At 35.9% G+C, this 20,330-nt stretch overlaps 1 protein-coding gene across 1 annotated transcript in view; it reads left to right on the top strand.

The window, feature by feature from the left end:
* LOC125673047 (uncharacterized) overlaps positions 1-20,330 on the top strand; it is a 424,666-nt gene that overhangs the window by 214,024 nt on the left and 190,312 nt on the right. The window contains exons 9-10 of the mRNA XM_056159423.1: positions 2,635-2,799; positions 12,596-13,141. Of these exons, the coding sequence (XP_056015398.1) occupies positions 2,635-2,799; positions 12,596-13,141 (711 nt within the window). The remainder of the gene's footprint in view (positions 1-2,634; positions 2,800-12,595; positions 13,142-20,330) is intronic.

Genomic DNA, 20,330 nt, shown 5'->3' with positions numbered 1-20,330 from the left:
TTCATACGATGACGCCACGTAAACAAAGTTCTACAGCTCTTACAAATTATATGAAATAATGAAAACGGACGAGTTTGGTAAATCCGAAAAAAGAAATAAAAATAATTCACTTATTTCCAATTTCAGTATTCGTTAGCAAGCCACTAGGAGCTGCTTAATAGTATATACATGTACATGAACAGCACATCGATAGATATGACGAGTTTCTCAGCCAAGCAGTTAAGTTAATTGAAACGTCCAGATTCTAGACCACATGAGGGGATGTCCATGATTAATCAGCAGTGGAATAAAGCTACAAAACCCAGACTTTAGCATGTTTCACAATGCCAATAGTACTGGAAACATAAACAATAAAGTAAACTCACTGAAGGAATAAAATAGTCAAACATCGTTGTACCGTATACCATGTATTTATGTTTGGGTCAATACCCCTCCCCCCAATTTAAAAAAAAAATGTTTATCAACTTGTTGTGTTTTAGGTATATGATATAAACAATATCACACTCTAATGTTGTTCTCGGACCTGGGATTGCCCCTCGAGTGATCTCGGCCCGAGCCCGTAGTGCGAGGGCCGAGATCAACTCTCGGGGCCAATCCCAGCTCCGAGATCAACATTAGAGTGCGATAATCTATATATAACATTTTCCCCGCGATACAACTATAGGCCTGTACGTCGTGACGTACTTTTATATTGTGACGTCATATATAGTATGAAGTGCACCGAGGTACATTTTATGATGTTTGTTTTAACTTTACTCGGGACACCTTAACCCTGCTGCGTGTATCCTATCCTATCGTGCGTGTATCCTATCGTGTGTGTATCCTATTCTATCCTATCGTGCATGTGCCGTATCGTGTTCTATCGTTAATCATGTCAAGAATAACTGAATGTAGGGGGGATGGGCAATATATCAATGAACCAGTATTTATTCAAAAAATTCTACATAAGAAGAAAAATCTCTTTCCATGACCTTCAGTGCGATATTTAGATATATCGACGACGTTTTAGTGGTTAGAACGTTCGCCCCACATGCGGAAGCCCCTGGTTTGAATCCTGGCCGCGACAAATCTAAGTCGTTCAAACAGGTAGTGACAGTTCCATCGCCAAACACTCGGCATCAGGTGTGAATGTCACGGGTCGTCGGAGATGACCTTAGAAACGGATGTCCCGTGTCACAGTAGGTGTGGCACGCTAAAGAACCCTCACCTCTCAAAGGCCGTAATAGCCGAGCAAAGGCCTAAATTTGAGGGCCCCCATCGGTGTTGGTGACGTTTCCATATGAATGAAAAATTCTCGAGAGAGACGTTAAGGAAGATACCATCATTCATTCATATGTCGATTCGATATATCCCCGTGACCTCAAAATAAAAGACATCACAGAGTTGTATAAATATTAAAGACAAACTAACAACTCAACTTTATGATAAACATGATGATTTCACCTTATCCATCATTAACTTTAATTCTTCGTTGAGGCCTCATCCTGAACTATTGGACAATGATTTGAACAAGCTGGAATCTGCACTACCTGTAGATACTTCTGTATCAGTTTGACTAATCATGACATTGTTGCTCTTCAGAAAAAAATAGTTTTAAAATTCATCCCATATATTCTCCTATAAAACAATATTGCGGCCCAACCCAATCCAATGGGAATATGATTTAAACAAAATTGAATTGATACTAGGTTCCTTGAGGATGTTTAGATATGAACGGTGAAGATAACGAACATTTATTAAACTCAACACTCCAATAAGAAATACAAAATAGAGTGTTGGGGAAACATGGACCCCTGGATACACCAAAGGTAGAATGAGGTAATGAAGAATAAACGCCCCTTGTTAACCGGTTACACCCACCATGAGCTTTATATCTTGATCAGGTAAACAGAATTATCTGTAGTCAAAATCATTGTGCCAAAAACGGCCTAAAATAGGTATGAAACGCGTCAGACAGCATTTAACCCAATGTTAGGTTGTATTGACAAATTGGATTGTTATAACGACCGTGAAATTTGCGACGTGCTGACTTTAAACCAGACTGTTAAAAGTCCTGTACCACTGACTTGTTTGTCAGTAGCCTGCCTCGATTTGAAACCTGACCAGACGCATAACACCCTCTTGCGTATCAATTCAGTTGAGAGATATAAATACCATTCGCAGGTGATGATGTAATATTGCTACATGAATAAGGAAAGATGACGATTCGTCGTAGGTGTGAATAATGCATCGGTACAAATGTCGGTCATACACACAATTCAACTTGTGAAACTGTTTGGCACACCCGCCCTCTTTTCAGTGTCTCTTCGTAACAACCATAACAGACATAATCTGTGATTTGAAAGCCAATGCAGTATTTCAAAATGGCATTCATAATAGAAAATAATTATTTGTATATGAATATATCAATAAAATTTCTAAGCTTTACAACTTCTCTTTCCCCTCGTATAGATTGAAAGATATTGAAATATCTAAATAAGAGTAGTTGATAATGTTTTATTTACAGATTACTAATGTTATTCACATTTCATGAACAAAGTCATATTCAAGTTGCTGGTTTTTTTTTATTATTTCAAAGAAATTTGGTATTTTGTGTCTGATGTATTGTATGAGTATTGCAATTTATAATTTCAGTGTGCCTTCCCTATGATGTATTCAATCTTGATGACGATACCACGAACCGGTTAATACACTTCACAAAGACACTGGAATCACAGCGACAGGCGCCCCCCGGTATCCTGAGTCACAACAGTGCTCTTGGATCATTTTTAATCCTTGAGAATTTGGACAAAACAATAGGTAAGTCTTTAGAATTGTTTTATTCAGAAGATTAACCATTTATTAAGTGTCATATTGTTAGACATATCGTATTATGTTATACAATAACTTGACGATGAGATGACTGTCGATAAAACTACACAAACAATAAACATGTCGTAATATATAAATATTTCGGAAAAGGACTTCTGCGTTAATTTTCAGTGATTTGCTTTTTATACTGAAAAGAACTGGGAACACACGTTCTCTAAAAACTTAAATGGAACATAAATAATAATACCATGTTTAAATAGCACCCTTTCTCATACACTATGTACATATATGTTGCATATATAACCAGTCATATGTTTAGTGGAAGAACTTAGTTTTTGATAATTATCCACACTATGTACATGTGATGACCAACTGCTGGATTAGCGAGTTCGATTAAAGCATTTGATCTAAGGAGAAGTAAAACACCCATATCTAGAAATGGCAAATGTTATAGATTGATATCTTTCCCTTTTCCCTTTTCCCGGGAATAGTGGTTATATTGTTCCCCTTACCCTAAACAATAATGATGGCGATACTTCCCCCTACATTCTTAGTTTGTTATAGTTAGCATTTCCCACATGGGTAAGGGTAACCCTATCCCCAAACCAACAATATATTGAACCTCAACTCCTTTAGTGCATGGCTTCGAGATTTACCCATATCTTATTTCATCAGGATCGTTTCGTATAAATAACAAAATACGTATATATTGGGTATATTTTGTCAACAAGTTTGGTCCCATAATTAAACATATATTTGTCATTACTAAAACGTATTAAAGGCAGCAATGATTATATCAATTATAAAGGCATGAGCAAGTCTAGTGAATGCACTTAAAGGTGCACGTGTATTTGGTAACAGCCCCTTGCTTTTTCTAACGTGGACGTGAATGGTATAAACATATCAGGTCGAAGTTATGAATTGAATCCATTTATTGAAATTCTCCCACACAATTTAAGAAATTAAAGTGTCCCGGAAGTCAACAATACATTTTGGTTTATCTTATGTATTTTTAAAAATAAATACCGATAGTAAAATTCTTTGAGTTATTTCTTAATCAACAAACGATATAATGGGCAAAAAGAACCTTTACCGTAAATTCACACCTTTACGATACCGAAAACGAGACTGAAAATGTAATACCGGATCTGACGTCACAACCCATCATTGGCAGTTTCTTCACAACAAGACGAGAGTATAAGAGAAGAAAATATTCGAAGAGAAATGGCAAGTAAGAGTAAGAGACACATATGTGTAGTTGCAGGATGCAACAACAGGCCCTCGGACACCGTTTCCGTCCACAAAGGACGAACGACAGAGAGCTGCATGGACTCGATTTGTGAGCTGACCCATGCAGACTGGACATGATCGTCACAGTATACTGTTGTTTGTAGTGCGCATTTCCCGGACGAATGTTTCGAGGCTCAGTTTTCACTGATAAGAGAATTTGCAATTCCTGTGAAAAAAACCGCTTCTGCCTGGTGCGATTCTATCGCTTTATCCTAAGAGGAAAGTGGACGACCTCAGCCTTGCCCTTTTCTCTTCGCCAGAGCCTAAACCCAAGCACCAGGCTGCCGTCAAGCTGGATAAAAATAGGGTAGGTCGTGTGTGTTACTTTATTATGAGATTTCCATCGGTAAGAAAGTTTATAATTTTTATTGTAGTCTGTGACGTTGATTAGCTTTTTTTCACTTTATAAGTTACAATACACGTACCATATAACGAGTTTCTTACATGCCCCCATCTGATCAGGACCCTGGATTAGATTGTCGTTTAAACATATTCTGTCATATAGATCCACTGACCTATCTTAGTAATGTGATCAAGAACTTTGCATAATTTAAATATACGTAGACTTTTATTACTCTTTTAGTGGGCAATAATATTTTCCAACACGATTAAATGTTAACATTGCAAAGATACCAATTCTGATTAATCAAGTGAAGGCTGTAGAGTGGGTGGCCTGTAACCCCTGTTATAACTCCTACATGTACATCCTTTGGATTTATACGTTAATGAAAATTAAATTATTTCCAAAATGACATATGATGGAAACCCCTCTTCACTAATTTAATTTACACAAATCATGGGCAGATCCAGGAAATTTGGAAAGGGAGGGTTTTTTTTTAGTTGTGAAAGGAGGGTTCCACCATCTATATGTGTGGGTGTTTTTTAGCAAAATTTTCTGATGAAAGGGGAGGGTTCCGACCTTCGGCATACCCCCCCCCCCCTGTGCATGATCTGGATCCCCCCACTGCAAATTATTTCAATATTTACATGCGGACATTTTGTTTCAAAATAATAATATAATTACAGTAAATACATTATAAAGCACTATCGTAACACTTATTTAACTTTTTTTATTGGGAAAGGTTGATGATTGCTGCTCTACATTTTAATGAGAATTTATCAAGGCTACATGTCATAACGAAGGAGGGGGACCAACAATTTAAAATCAGCTTCTCGAAGTTCAAGCGTGGGGAATGCAGTGTTCGTAGGAAGCCTGTTGATCCAACAATTAGTAAGAATGTACTTCTAAAGATAATCTACTATCAGAATTCATATCAAAATTAAATGGCATGACATTTCACTATTTTTGCATTTGTCACTTTTCTTTCAATCAAGTTTAAAACAGCAATACCAATGTTAATGAGAATATGTATTATTTATCAAAAATTTATTTAATAGGATATAAAGCATACATAAAATTTAAATATTGTCCATTTATTCCAGCCCATCAGTCCTGATGAAAGAAACTTATTTGGCCTTTCATGGGTCATCAGAACTATTACCATACTCATTGCCAGCTAAACCACCTCCAATGTGCAGTAAAGTTTTCCATCCTGATAAAGAAGAAGTGATGCTACATTTTAGACAGAGGTTCAGTCGGAAAGAGACATACGTGTGAATGCAAGATGAAGATAACGAACAGTGATCAATCTCATAACTCCTGCAAGCAATACAAAATAGATAGTTGGGCAAAACGTAATACTAGCTATTTGGACATTCTAGGAAAGCAGATAAAAATATGTTGGTAATACAGATGTGCTCTATTTTAATCTTGTTTAAAAATGTTAAATCGTTGTGAAACACCTTTATCTTTGGTTTTGTTTAAATCTGAACCAAAGCCATATAGAATAGTAGGTTGTGAAAACAAATTTTGTTATTTGTTTTATAAATAAAAAAAGACTGGGAACAACCATGATATAGAGTCTGACCGTTGGATAACAATCTGTTTGGTCTTGCATACAACAGTGTGTTTTTGCAAACACTTTATAGAATGAAATATTAGCATAGTATATGTAGTATTAGCTTAGTATATATAATAGTTGTAAGAGTTAAAAAATGATAAAACTTCTTTTTTTAATGAGAACATGAAAACAGGGTCCTCGTCCCGTTCCTTGGTGCAGAAACATTTTATTTAAAATATTGTTTGTGTAGCTGATGCTTTCTAGAAAATTGATATTTTGTAGTATTCTGTTTTGCCAGTATTTATTTATAATTATGATATTTTTTACTACCATTATGTTTATAAATGTATTATTTTTGGGTAATTTCTTATAGAATGTTGTGCTTGAAATTTTTTGTATGCATCATGGATGAATCGTACATTTGTTTTTAAAAAAAGTTGCTTCAACTAAATCATACCATCACTCAGGTGCATTGAATCCTTGATACTCCTCAGAGGCAAAGAAATTCGTCACAGCACATGAGGGTAGAGGGAATCGCACCTTGTACCCTAGGTAGCCTTACCCATTGGGGTCATGTGGATTTTGTATTGATTAAATCAATGGAAAAAAAACTGACTTGCTCTTCAATTGCTGCCCTCATTTCTCCACACTGGGATCATTATTGGTATTATGCCGTCTCGAGCTCATGCACATCTAAACACACTGATGAAAACCCAGGGTGTTCAGTAAAGCAGGCTAGTTCCTTGTTGAATGACTCCCCACTTCTCATCAACCCTTGGCAATTCGGTGCAGCATACAATTTCCTTGGCAGCTGACATATGGGAATATAATCCACATTGACTCCTAAAATGATTTGTAAATCATGTGAATTTGTGAAAGAATAGAGAACTCAATAATGGGGAAAAGATAAGACAACTCTCCTCTAGATGATATTTTTTAAAAATTCTTAGAAAAAATTGTAAGTACAATTATAACAGTATAAAGGGGGTGTCATATGAGAGGATAGAAAAAACAATGTTATTTTTCAGCTCTTTCCCAATGAAGTAATGAGCGAAAATACACAACAGGAACAAATAATTTTGTAATTATTAATAAGGCTATTGATAATTAAGGGTATATACCATACCACTCCCTAATTACTAAAGGGTGGTATGGTACACACCAGCGCGACCACTAACATTGTTTTTACAGACAAAATTACAGATTCCTGTGAATACGACGTGGACAGGCGTAATATGGTCATTAGACATCTGTAATTTTATCATTAATGTAATTAAGAATCATGTACAGTTAAAAATGATTGATCAATTTCGTATTTCCCAATTTATTTTATAAACAAACAGTCTAACGGCGCCTTATCATTCCGTGCTTCCGAGGCGATGTTCAAGTTGTTCTCGTTCAGCATTCTCCCCATTTAACTCGTCAAAATAGTCAGAATCCGTTGCAGCTGGCTCATATTGGTAAGGGACGATGTCTGTACGTACTCGTAACGATAATCTTCAAAGGAAGACGCTTCAAATGATATGTGGAGGTCGATTTCGTCCACAGAAACGGATGTATCGTTCGCATTTGCCATACTGCCCTGTTTGAGACTGATGGGTTGTGATGTCACACGTCATTATGGCTAAATATAGTAAAACCGGAAGTTCAGTTCATTGATTTCGGGCAGGTGCATAAATAGCTAACTTTGACGGCGAATATCTCGGTATTGAATGCACGCACGATCATAAATTTTTGTCCTTATATTTTTAAATGAATTTCTGAACCAATTTACCATTTTTGCACCCATGACTTCCGGGGTTCTTTAAAGTTTGGAGTTATTTGAGACATGCACAAGAAATATTACTCTACTACCCACACCCTCACTACCACCATCACGACCATGAATTCAGAAAAGGAAGGTTATGAAAATAATGATAAAATAATTGGGATTTTAAACATCGACAAAATGGAATATGTTGAATTTTTTGGTTAATGGAACTTAATCAAATGCGACGAAAAGTGTACCGTTAATCTATATCTTGACACAAAAAAATCAAAATCCAGGTAAGAGTTGTTGATAATAGTAACCGAAAATTGTAACATATGTTGCATTTACATGTACAAAGTCATAAGAACAGCCTCTGGTTTATTGTTTGTTGCACGTCCCGTCGGGGATTTTACACTCATAAGGAGACGGCACCATCAGTCGGTGAAGTATTACAAATTTAGATATATGCTTTGCGCCCAAGGCCGTAGCAGTGTACGTTCTTTAACATGCCAACTCCTACCCAAATAGGAGACCTCCATTTTGAAGGTCATATCCGAAAAAGCCATGAACTTCACTTCTAAATCCAGAGCGTTTGATGAAGGAGGATTCACTGCTTCTTATTACGTCTGAGGTTTGACACGGCAACTGCACGAGCGGGGTTTCGAACTTACGATTTCCCAGTTACGAAGCAAAAGTTCTACCACTAAGCTACCGTGACAGATTGATTGTGTACGGCTTACATAATGTTTCGTTAACCACATTAATATATCATTAATAGGAGTGTACAATGGGACGGAATCAAGAGTTGGGTAGACTCTGAAAAGTTTATTGTACAATACACTATATTATCATCATTACACTTTGCATCGAATTATGGGTTACCAGTGTATTGGGGTAAATATTTAATTTTACAACGGTAATCCACCAGTGATCTTTTCCAGGGCTGCGTTATTGAACTGTATACAGATATCCTGGTGGTATCATGCGGTTCCTGGTGGATCCTTCCGATCACACGCTGACATCGTATGACCCAAGTCATAATGCTACAATTCTTTAAATAATGAAATGGTATCCGTGGGCAGCAAATTGTATATATGGAACGTGACATTTTCATTTTGAAAATTTGAATATGGTTCTTTCTATATGATTTAAGGATGGGTGGGATTATATCATGTAAACAATTACAACGCAGACATGGGGTATTGATTTTTGTTATCAGAAAATGTCGAGCAAGAGGAAAGACTACTAAGACACGATAAAAACCCGTAGACAAAAATAAACGGAAATATGATGAATTATTAGGCATATAGTTGTTTCTTAAAGAGGTTCACACCTGCGATTTGGAGCAAAGTCAGTTTTGAGGGGTGGGTGGGTGTACTTTTGATTTCTACCCTGAAGGAGAATTAGGAAATTAAAAACAAAAACTGCGATCGTAAGGCTTGTTATTGAGCTACAGTATCCCAAACATGATATTTTTGCACTTGAACTTTATTCAATTAAACTTGATTTACATGTTGGTGTCAAAACAACGTAGGCATTACAAATCAGTTAGATATACAGATCTATTCTAACAATACAGTAAAACAAGTTAATGCAAGTTAAGGAAATAAATGATAATCTTTTTGTACTTGATATGCGAAAAAGTTCATGGTATTGCATTTGAGAGCTTAAAGGCCGAGAAAATAAGCACCGCCTTGAAATTTACCTGGTCTGTGAACCCTTGTCAATCAGGAAAAATTAAGCTTAAGATTGGATGCTAGAAATTGATGGACTTTTAGCTTCTAGTCTTTGTGTATACCTTATGTAAAACTTATACGGTACCAATTTTGATGCACCAGATGCGCATTTCGACAAATAATGTCTCTTCAGTGATGCTCAACCGAAATCTTTGAAATCCGAAATAACTATGAAGTTTTAGAGCTAAATATAGCCAAAAAACAGCGTGCCAAAAAAGTGGAGCCAAATTCGTCCAAGGATAAGAGCTATGCATGAGGGAGATAATCCTTAATTTTGAAATGAATTTCTAAATTTTGTAACAGCAAATAAATATACATCCGTATTTTCAAGTTAGTAACGAAGTACTTAGCTACTTAACTATCTTAACTGGCGATCGTGGCGTCCGTGTAATCGTTTGATGCTTATCGCGTAGTCCAGCTTGATAGGGAAACGGTTTTGGTTTTTTCATGTAGAGAGATTCACACAACAATAACAATTAGTACATGAATTATAAAATAATATATTAGGTTTTTGATAATTATTATGAAATGTTGAATATCATTTACACGGACATCGATTTAATGTTAAACAGATTAATTATGAGTAAATGCATTGTATGCTAAGGAAATCTTGTTTACCCTCAGTTGAAAATTTATAAGCGTAATTTTCCCCTTGAAACAAGGCGGCAAAAGTTCAACTTATCGGATGAGAAATTAGCCGCGATAAGGACTCTTTCTTGTATATAATGGTTGGATTGGGATCCAGAGGAAGAAAAAAATCTTCGTCTAGACCAGTTTTTAAGGAACTGTTGGAAAATGCGAATGTCTTGTTTGTGTAGGCCATGCGCTATGGCCATGTCGAGTCACAAAGACAACTTAGGTAGCCAGAGAATTCTGGTGTGCGTCCAGAAAAAAACTAATTCAAACAGAATAAAACTTTCTAAGCTGTTTTGGAATATATAGTCATCATGGGACATGGGACATCAACTGTACATAGCCAGACAATCTACCGCAGTACGCAGAAACTCTCGTCGGAAACTGTATGTTTGGCAGTCAAACATCGTCAGATACTGGGTATCCGACGAACAAAGGCAGTCAAATGAATACAAAAAACTTTGAATAACGAATAGTTTGCCTAAGTTTCCAATGGCTAAGGTTGTCATTTATATAAAATAAATTTATCGAGCTTTAATTTTTACGTTTGATTCATTAGATTTAATTATCAACGTTTCGATTAATCTGCAAAAAAAAAGCCCACTACCATGGAGTTTTCAATCATACAAAAACGTACAGGTAATGCAGGTAACACAGATAATATTCCGTGTATTTGTACATATACAAGCTAGCAGGATTCTCTCGGCCTTGAAGCTTCACACCTGCCTTAAATTACTTCCGCCCCTCACTTAACTTGCCTGAGGAAAACCAACCGGTTGAAAACCTTGGCCTTTAGTATGACATATTAGGAGTAAAGTCCATTTCTAAATTTCGCATAATTTTTTTCAAGTCTTCTTATGAAATTCAAAATGAAACTTAAAAGAGTGGGGTTGGAGATTCAATTTTTAAATTATTGCCGAAAATACTAAATCTTTATACAAAATTTCATGCATATTGATTGAAACTTTTTTTCTTATTCTTACCTGCTAATTTTTACCTGCAAACAATAAAAGAGGCAGAAACCATACCATTATCTCGCAACATTTTTTGATTTTCATGAACAAAATTAACATTTAAGCACAGTAAAATATATACATTATATCAGTTCTTTATCGTCCTTTATTGGAGAAAAACATTAGAGTATTATTCATCATTAGTGGACGACGCTTTCTACATACATGCTCAAGTTATGACATCATTTCTTCTTGCAGACGAGTAATATGTATGCATTTATATATTAATGGTATGAATTATCATTTCTATACAGTGCACAAGCATAGACATATTTAATAGAATATAATTTACAATATCATTGATTTTCATTTGAAGTAGAATATTTTTTTAATTCTAGTATAAAACTTCATAATCTGCTTGTTTTAAAAAAAACCTGTTCGTCCATGTATGTATGATTAGCTAATTTTCTTTGTCAATGCTTAACCAAAAATGCGTTAACCGAACTATCAATGTAAATAAAGGACTACAGCCACAAAGTACTAAAACCGGCCCCTTCGCAAAAAATAAAGGAGACTTTCATATATGATGCTCTAAGATTTATAGGTCATTGAACAATTTATTTCAAAACAATATTTTTTCTAGTTATCGTTTTACAGTCGTTTAAACTTTGTATTGTTTTTCAGCATGAAAACTAAATAACGTCATGATGCTTACGTCATGGTGTTGACGTTATGAGAATCACAGTGTAAAACACCAAAAACAATGGACAAATAGGTTAATATATATTTTTGGGTCTTATTCTGATTGTAAATCAGAACTGTTAAAATACTTAGAACTTGTATATTTTCTATCACGACGTTTAGATTTGAGATATATTGCCCCCTCCCCCCACTTTACATTTGTTTTTCGCTGTATTGGATATAATTTAAAAATTGTGATAGTAGCCAGGGGTCAGTGTTTGCCCAACTCTCTATATCATGTTACTTATGGGAGTTGTGAGCTTGATCACTATTCGATATCGTCACCTTTCATTTTCAATCCAATTTATGTTATCATAGTTTCCAAGGAATGAAAAATGTGGCATCCACGTCCTCAAATTTTGTCTCCAACTAAGATATTTTTAAATTTAATGTTTAGGTTATTTTGAGATTGAAGTCCAGTCGTACTTCGCTTCATAACGCAATTAGGCCAATCCAAATACTTACGCATCTTTATTAATCGGACTAACTTGCGGTAAAATTTACTACCTTTTAAAGAAATGGATCCCAAAAGCCCCTCCAAATGCATATCACATTGAACTTTTAACAATGTACTTGATTCTTGAAAAGCATGGATAAATTCATAGAAAGAAAAGACAAGTTGAGAAAACAGTAATAATTAAGGAGTTATAAAATCTGTCGATTGTAACCTTTCAATTGAGGTAAACAAATTTGATGACAGTGTCGAATTTTATACCTAATGTATTTGTTCTTAGAAGTGAATTTGAGCAACATTATATGATATGCCCAATGATATTTCAGATTTGTATGGACTGTCACTCTCCAGACAAAAATGGAGCATTCTTATCCACATCTTGACATCAGAGAAATACAATGCGTCTCTAAATTCATCATGGAAAGATAAAACAAGAGCTCTGGGAGAAGTATTTCCAGTCCTGCAGAACGACTCTATAGTCGACGAACACGATGTCATTAAGGAATTGATTGAAAATGACAAAGTACTGACATACCAAAAGAACAATAGCTCCGTTGGGTTCGCGTCAGACGATGTCCGCCATCAGGTGATGAGTTACTTTGTCCAGAATTGTCTGAACACTGTCGAGGACTATGAGAACTACTTCAGATTGTCGTCAGTAGACTCGTTGGTGGAGTATGTACGTACGTGGTGGTACCACAGAGATACAGATGAACGATGTGTGTACCTAACGGAGGGACTTGAGGAGTCCTTTATCAAGAGACTTGGAATTGATGCAATACGTCATATAATGGTGGAGGGTAGAAGAGACAGTGACGACAACTACAGTAGACGAAGAGAGAACTGCATTCTAGATAAAGTGAAAAAAATACGTAAGTTCCTCTTTTTAGAGCTAGACGATTAAGTGATCTTTTTCCACATTTTGTCCAGAGCCCATCCGTCTGTCTGTCCGTCTGTAAACGTTTAACAATTTGTACTTTTCCCAGAACGAATTCGCCAATTCCAATAAAACTTGCAATAAATCATACTTGAGTGAATAAAAATCAAATGTGTTCAAACACAGAGTTATACCCCTTTCAAAGGGAAAATATTCAAGAAAAGACTAAAGTAGGGTGTGGTCCAGACTATCTTTAGAATATTTGAATGACCCACTTAAATGTTCTCCTGATAGTCTAGTCTAGAACAGTTTAAATTTGCCTGACATTTTGCTGACATAGTGTACATTCAAGTTGGTTGAAATCACGGTTCCCGGAGGTACGAAAAGTCATTTATCTGCAAACCTTCCTAGGTAGAGCAGCTTCGAGTTGGTTTAAATCATGACCATGACCCTGGGGAAGGATGGGACCAGGATAGGGAATCAAAGTTTGACATGGGAAGATGGTACAGGGATTTCAACAGTCTCGATTGAAGTCAGCATTTCGCAAATTCTATGGTCGCTATAACGATCTAGTTCGTCAATACAACCTCGCATTGGATCAAATGCTGTCGGACGTGTTTCATACCGATTGTTAAGCCGTTCTTGGCACACTGATTTTGACTGCGGATAACTCCGTTTACCTGATCAGGATATGGGGCTCACGGCAGGTGTGACCGGTCAACAGGGGATGCTTACTCCTCCTAGGCACCTGATCCCGCCTCTGGTGTGTCCAGGGGTCCGTGTTTGTCCAACTATCTATTTTGTATTGCTTGTAGGAGTTATGAGGTTGATCACTGTTCGTTATCTTCACCTTGCATAGGGAACATTTTTAAAAATATTTTTTCTCTAGACATCAAGGAAATGATTAGTCAAATTGATATGCAAGTATTTTTCAGGTAGTACAAAATGTAGTTTTTTCTTTAATTTAGTGACCCAAAACATACCTTTTGGGTTTACCAATAAGAGGAGATGAAAGTCTAATTTAGGAGATACAGGTAATTGAAACAAATTCTTTTCAAGATTAGCAGGACGACATTAAATCATATCAATTAAGAAGTGTTTTTAAATTGTATTCATTAAAGTGTTTTGATGCCTCTCCAACTTTGAGGAACATTGTTATACGGGGTATACTGGAATCGGGTTGTCCGTCTGTCTGTCCGTCCGTCTGTCTGTCCGTCCGTCCGTCTGTAGACGCAATGGTTTCCGGGCTCTAAAGAATTATCTTTTCCACCTACCGTCACCATATCATATATATGGACTACCCATGGGATGAAGATGTTCCCTATCGATTTTGGGATCAAAAGGTCAAAGGTCAAGCGTACTGGACATTGAAGTAGCAATATGGTTTCCGGGCTCTAAAGCGTTATCCTTTCCACCTACAGTCACCATATCATACATATGGACTACCCATGGGATGAAGATGTGCCCTATCGATTTTGGGGTCAAAGGTCAAACACACTGGACATTGAAGTAGTAATATGGTTCGGTTTGTCATGCCATTTGTTTTTTACACTCAGAAAAGAGGTAGTTTATACCTATTACCAACACCCTTTGGGAAATTGGGGTAAGCGGGGGGTATTCGTAGTGAACATTGCTCACAGTACCTCTGGTTTTTCCTGTTTGTCTGAAACTTGAACCTTGTTTATAACTTTTAAAATCATGGGTGATACGACCCATATTCCATATTCATATTCTATTTGACAAGACTGTTGGTATCATCATTTTTACCCTTGTGACCTTGACCTTTGAGTTTGATCTAGTATTCAGAAAACCTATAAACATCATATGCAGATGATAATGGGATATTGCTACATAAACACGGGCCGATAGAGAAGCTAAAGTAATCCGTTTTGTCATCAAGTTGTCAGTTTGCCGTTGATATCTACTTTCAGCAAAACATTTAAGCATGAAGAAGTGTACGACTATGTGGTGTATTTTATTTCGACTTCACAAGGATATATCGAATCGACATATGAATGAATATTATAATTATTGATAAATAAAACGTCGTCGATACATCTAAATGTGAAATTGAAGGCCGTAGCAATATATTTGTATTATTAGGAAGAAGTTTTTAAACAGTGATCACTTTCATAATCTGACTCATAGTTTTAGACACATTTGATATTCCGGCCAATGGGGTCGGATGGATAATATTCATCGTACCTATACTGAAGTCCTAAGCTACATAAAAACCCTTACAAATAAAAGATACAAAAAATATGCAGGAGTTCCTCAATGACAATATAGTTGTGGTCTTTGGTAATCAGGTCTTCCAACAGTCTGTTTGAATTCCCATGGACATGAACTGTACTTTTTTGTTACCTAACCTGTTTTATATTCATATGAAGATTTCAGTTTCTCCATCGTCAACTTCCCATATTTATGTCGCAATATTCCATTATCAACTACAGATGGTGTTTATATCTCTCAACTGAATGGAGACGCAAAAGCTTGTTCTGTGTATGGTCAGTTTTGGAATCGAGGCAGGCTATTGACAAACAAGTTGAGGGTGACGAGGTTTCAACTGTCGAGTTTAAAGTCAGCATTTCGCAAATTATATGCTCGTTATAACGATCTAGTTTGCCAATACAATCCATCATCGGGTCTAGTGCTGTCTGAGGTGTTTCATACTCATTGTTACGCCGTTCTTGGCACATTGGTTTTGACTACGTTTACCTGATCAGGACATATGGCTCACGGCGGGTCTGACAGGGCGACAGGGAGTGTTTACTACTCCTAGGCATCTGATACCACTGTTAGTGTGTCCAGGGGTCCGTGTTTGCCCTACTATCTATTTTGTAGTGTTTCTAAGTTTTATGACATTGGTTATTATTCGTTATCTTCACCTTTCATTGTATACTTTTCTTAATGCTATGCAATGTAGATAACTTGTATGTTAACGATTTACGAAAAAATAGATGTGAAAACCATAATGAAGAGATTGATCTTTATTAACACGTTATATCTTTTTTAATATCAACGTATTCTAATGTTTCGCAACGCATTTTGTATTAAACACTGGATATTATAGCCTAGACATCCTTTGTTGTGTACACATACGCATACACTTTGATTTGTCTGTTCGCAATCATGTTTTTCTATGAACACCTGTTTTCAATTTCCCAAATAACAACATCAGTTGTGTATGTCATGAGTCTTCGGAGATGATCTTAAAACGGATAGTATGCGTCATAGTAGGTGTACCATGCTAAAGATCCCTCACTACTCAATGGCCGTATACGCCGAGCATAGGCATAAATTTGAAGCCCTTCCCGGGTATTGATGACGTCCTTATATGACTGAAAAAATCTCGAAAGGGATGTTGAATAAGATACAATCAATAATTAGCAATCGATATTAGAGCTGTTAAATTGAGTTAACATATCTCGAAAGGTCATTGAGTATGCAATAAAAATATGAGTGGTCCTAAATAGACTCTTGTGTTGTCCCTGTGGTGATGGGTAAAATATCAGAAGATCATGTGCATTTGTACAGCTTAGAATATGTCGTTTGGATATAAGACTGAAACAATTTCATTGTGTGTGAATCAAAGTTATAGTACCTTTAATTGTTGTAGGATATCATGATTGACTAAGTCAAGTGCTGCCAACGAGGTTTGCACTATTTATTCCATGCAATTAAGTGTCAGGAAGTTAGTGTCAGTTAATGATGTTGGGCAACAAGGCAATTTCTTTAAACCAGACTCAGTTCCTAAATATGATAAAACATGTTAATGAATTCATGTACCTGATTAGGTAAATGTGTTTCCCTGATTTCTGATAAAGATGAATATTGGTTGGTAGTTACATAGATCATTCTATTTTATTTCTTATATGGGCATTTGCCAATTAATGTAATTGTGTTTGTGCCAATAAATATTTGTATTTGTATATAGGAGTGACTTTAATTTGTTTCAGAAGTGAATGGAAAATGTCATTAGTGATGCTAGCATTGGTGATATCGGCAGTGGGTTTAGATATTGCATTCGTAGAGACTTTCATGATACGGGAACTAATGAAATCTACACCTGCTGATTTATTCATGTCAGATGTGCTTTACATTGTTAAGATTTCGTCCTGGTAGATATGGAGTATATAAAACACAGTTTACTCATCACGCTTGGACGTTGTGCATTCTTTTGACTTGTCTCGATGAAAGCTAACCTTCAGCAATTTAGTTAATACATTGTTAGGAAGTTCCGTGACGTGTTCATAAAAAAACATCATGCCCTGTGCATCATCAATATCTGGCCCATTGTTCTTAATATGATTTGTAGAAACCTGAAAGCTAAGTGATTGAAATAACGTTTAACGTCACTTTTAGAGCAATTGTGTCTAAATTGGGAATAGGGTAATATTTTGAATGAAGGTGAAGATAACGAACAGTGATCTCATAACTTCTATAAGCAGTACAAAATATATATTTGGGCAAACACGGACCCCTGGATACACCAGAGGAGGGATCAGGTCCCTAATAGAAGTGAGCATTCCCTGTCGACCGGTCAAACCCGCCGTGAGCCCTACATTTTGATCAAGTACACGAAGTCATCCGTATTAAAAATCAGTGCGCCAAGAACGGTCTAACAATCGGCATGAAACACGTCAGACAGCATTTGACCCAATGAAAGATTGTATTGGTAAACTAGATCGTTATAACGACCACAGAATTTGCGAAATGCTAACTTTAAACGAGACGGTTGAAACCCCTATAGTACCAACTTGTTTGTCAATAGCTTGCCCCGATTTAAAAACTTAACATACGCAGAACAAGCTCTTGTGTATCGATTAAGTTGGGAGATATAAACAAAATGACTGATCATTAGATACATATTGTATGAATATTTTCGTTTTCCATTTTCGTTAAAGAAGCAACTGTCTATGATGTTGCAAAGTCTTGCTGTAAAGTTATCGCGAGGAATGACCGTGTAAAGTGCTGACAATTCGTTCGTTTTGATGTCTTTGATTTGAAAAGGTTTTGTAATTTTAAATTTACAAGCAGTTCTTTAGATTTGAATCCACATTTGATTTACACTACTTCTTGCATGTGTTGTGGCAAAATACAGTTGTAATTCCTCCTTCACGGCAATTGATATTTTCACGAGGAGGGGCTTCTTAGAACATTTACTAGATCCAGCGATGTATCTTTGTATGGATTTTTGAGAAGTTTAGGGATCCAATATAAGTGCGGTAACTCATTCATGTGATTCATGTGATTAAATGTGAAGCATGATTTTGAAGCATTTCATCTTTTGAAAGGGCATTTGGAATATTATTAATGGTATCAACTGTAGTGTTAATGCCAAGTTTATGTACAATAGTTGTAATAATGAGTATTACAAAGAAAGACAATATTTTTCAAGCTTTAACAGCTGAAACCAAAACATTTGTCATGTAAACTATCGAATTGTTTTATCACTTCTGGTTTACTAAACACAAGAAGATAACTCTTGATGTAACTCTGTGTACTTCACACTTGATGACGTCACAATGAAAACGTGTGTTACAACGCATAGGTCAATATACTTGTATCGTGGGGAAACTAGCATTACATTGTCTCGTTATTTATTACCGATGTTAAGTGTTCAGTAGTGTGAATGTAAATCTACTTGATCAATGTTTCCAAAGTAATAATTTCTTAATTTATCTATGACATTCTATCAGTCTACAGTTTTTATATTGTGTGTGCTACGGTAGTTTGATTTTATATGTTGATTTTGAAATCACCCCTAATAGTCCAGTCAATCTAGCCAAAAATAAAGCGTAACCTCAAACTAATTGCAACAGAAATGTTTTTGTTTTCAAACGGTGAGATAAGCGATGCTCTAGCGTTATAAAAAATTGAGAGCACAAAACAAAGGGGAAACGTGTATTGGGGGTGGGGGATCGTACATTTTGATAAAAAATCACCGAAAACCGGGATTTATCATTTATTATCACACATGAAAAAAATAAATAAAAGAAAAACAATTGCTATAATCATCGGGAACGGTGTTAACATTTACAAACTAATTTATTCATACCAAAATTCCAAATGAATGATTTTTTATGAGGCGTAAAGCCTTATTTTGGAAGAAAAATCGATGAAAATGAGAAGAGTTAATATGAAACTCGTAAACATTGATTCTGTCACAAAATGAGATACTGTTTATATGAGACAGTTAAAGAAGTGATAATTAATTCATAAAAATTATTTAACAGTTTGAGATTTTAAAATCATGTGTGTATCAGTGGCGAATTTTTCTTTAGAAAATTGTAAACGATGAAAGAAGCAATAATTTCTTCCACTCTCGGAGAAATAAATGACAAAATGTTTTGATTTATTTAATTACTTTTATTGGGAGACCTTGCACACACACACCCACAAAAAACCTTAAAACGTGCGTCATTTTATGAATTTCACTTTTATCCTAAATGACAGAAAATAGTAAAACTAACTACTTAGGAGACATATTTCAAGCCCTATAGAATTTGTAAAATCCATGCAGGAGTTCAAGGCGGCCCTTAAACCCCCTGCTTCATAAACTTGCCACCCCCCCCTCCCTGCCTAACCGCAATTACTGGATCCGTCCCTGTGTATAATTCCGTAATCGTGTTTGCTCTGTTCGTTTGTTTGAGAGTCCGCAAAATGTTTAACTTTGGTCATAACATTTGAATGGTAAATGAGTTTTTTCATATTTAATGTGTATTTTCTGTGACAAAACCTTTAGATGGTACCAACCATTTTGACATTGTAACCGTGATGATTGACCTACTTTTTGTGACCTTGGAAAAAAAACTTTCTTCGGGTGTTAGGATTTGCTTAGGAATTAAAAAATTCACGCTACATGTTTAGTGATAAATTGAATCGGGTGCATCAAATTAGCCGGGACGAGGGTATTGTTTTTTACCATTCCTCATTTCTTTCTCTACAAATATCTATAAGTTTCTTTGAGAAATCTACAGTTCGGATAGAAAAGCCATTAACGCCACGTTTCCTATCAGACAATTTGTACAAAATATACATTGTACAGTGTTTGTCGAAGTAAAAAGTAGGTGTTGTTGAGCGAAGACCGCGACTTCATCATTCATGATTAAGACTTGTAGATTTAAACACCAAATTTCCCTTTGAAAAAATATTATTGTGTTGGGGTTAGTGTAGTCACG

The sequence above is a fragment of the Ostrea edulis genome, chromosome 3, assembly GCF_947568905.1.
Source record: "Ostrea edulis chromosome 3, xbOstEdul1.1, whole genome shotgun sequence".
NCBI classification, from domain to species: Eukaryota; Metazoa; Mollusca; class Bivalvia; order Ostreida; family Ostreidae; genus Ostrea; species Ostrea edulis.
The sequence above is the reverse complement of the archived record's forward strand: the minus strand, read 5'-3'. Positions and strand labels throughout refer to the sequence as shown.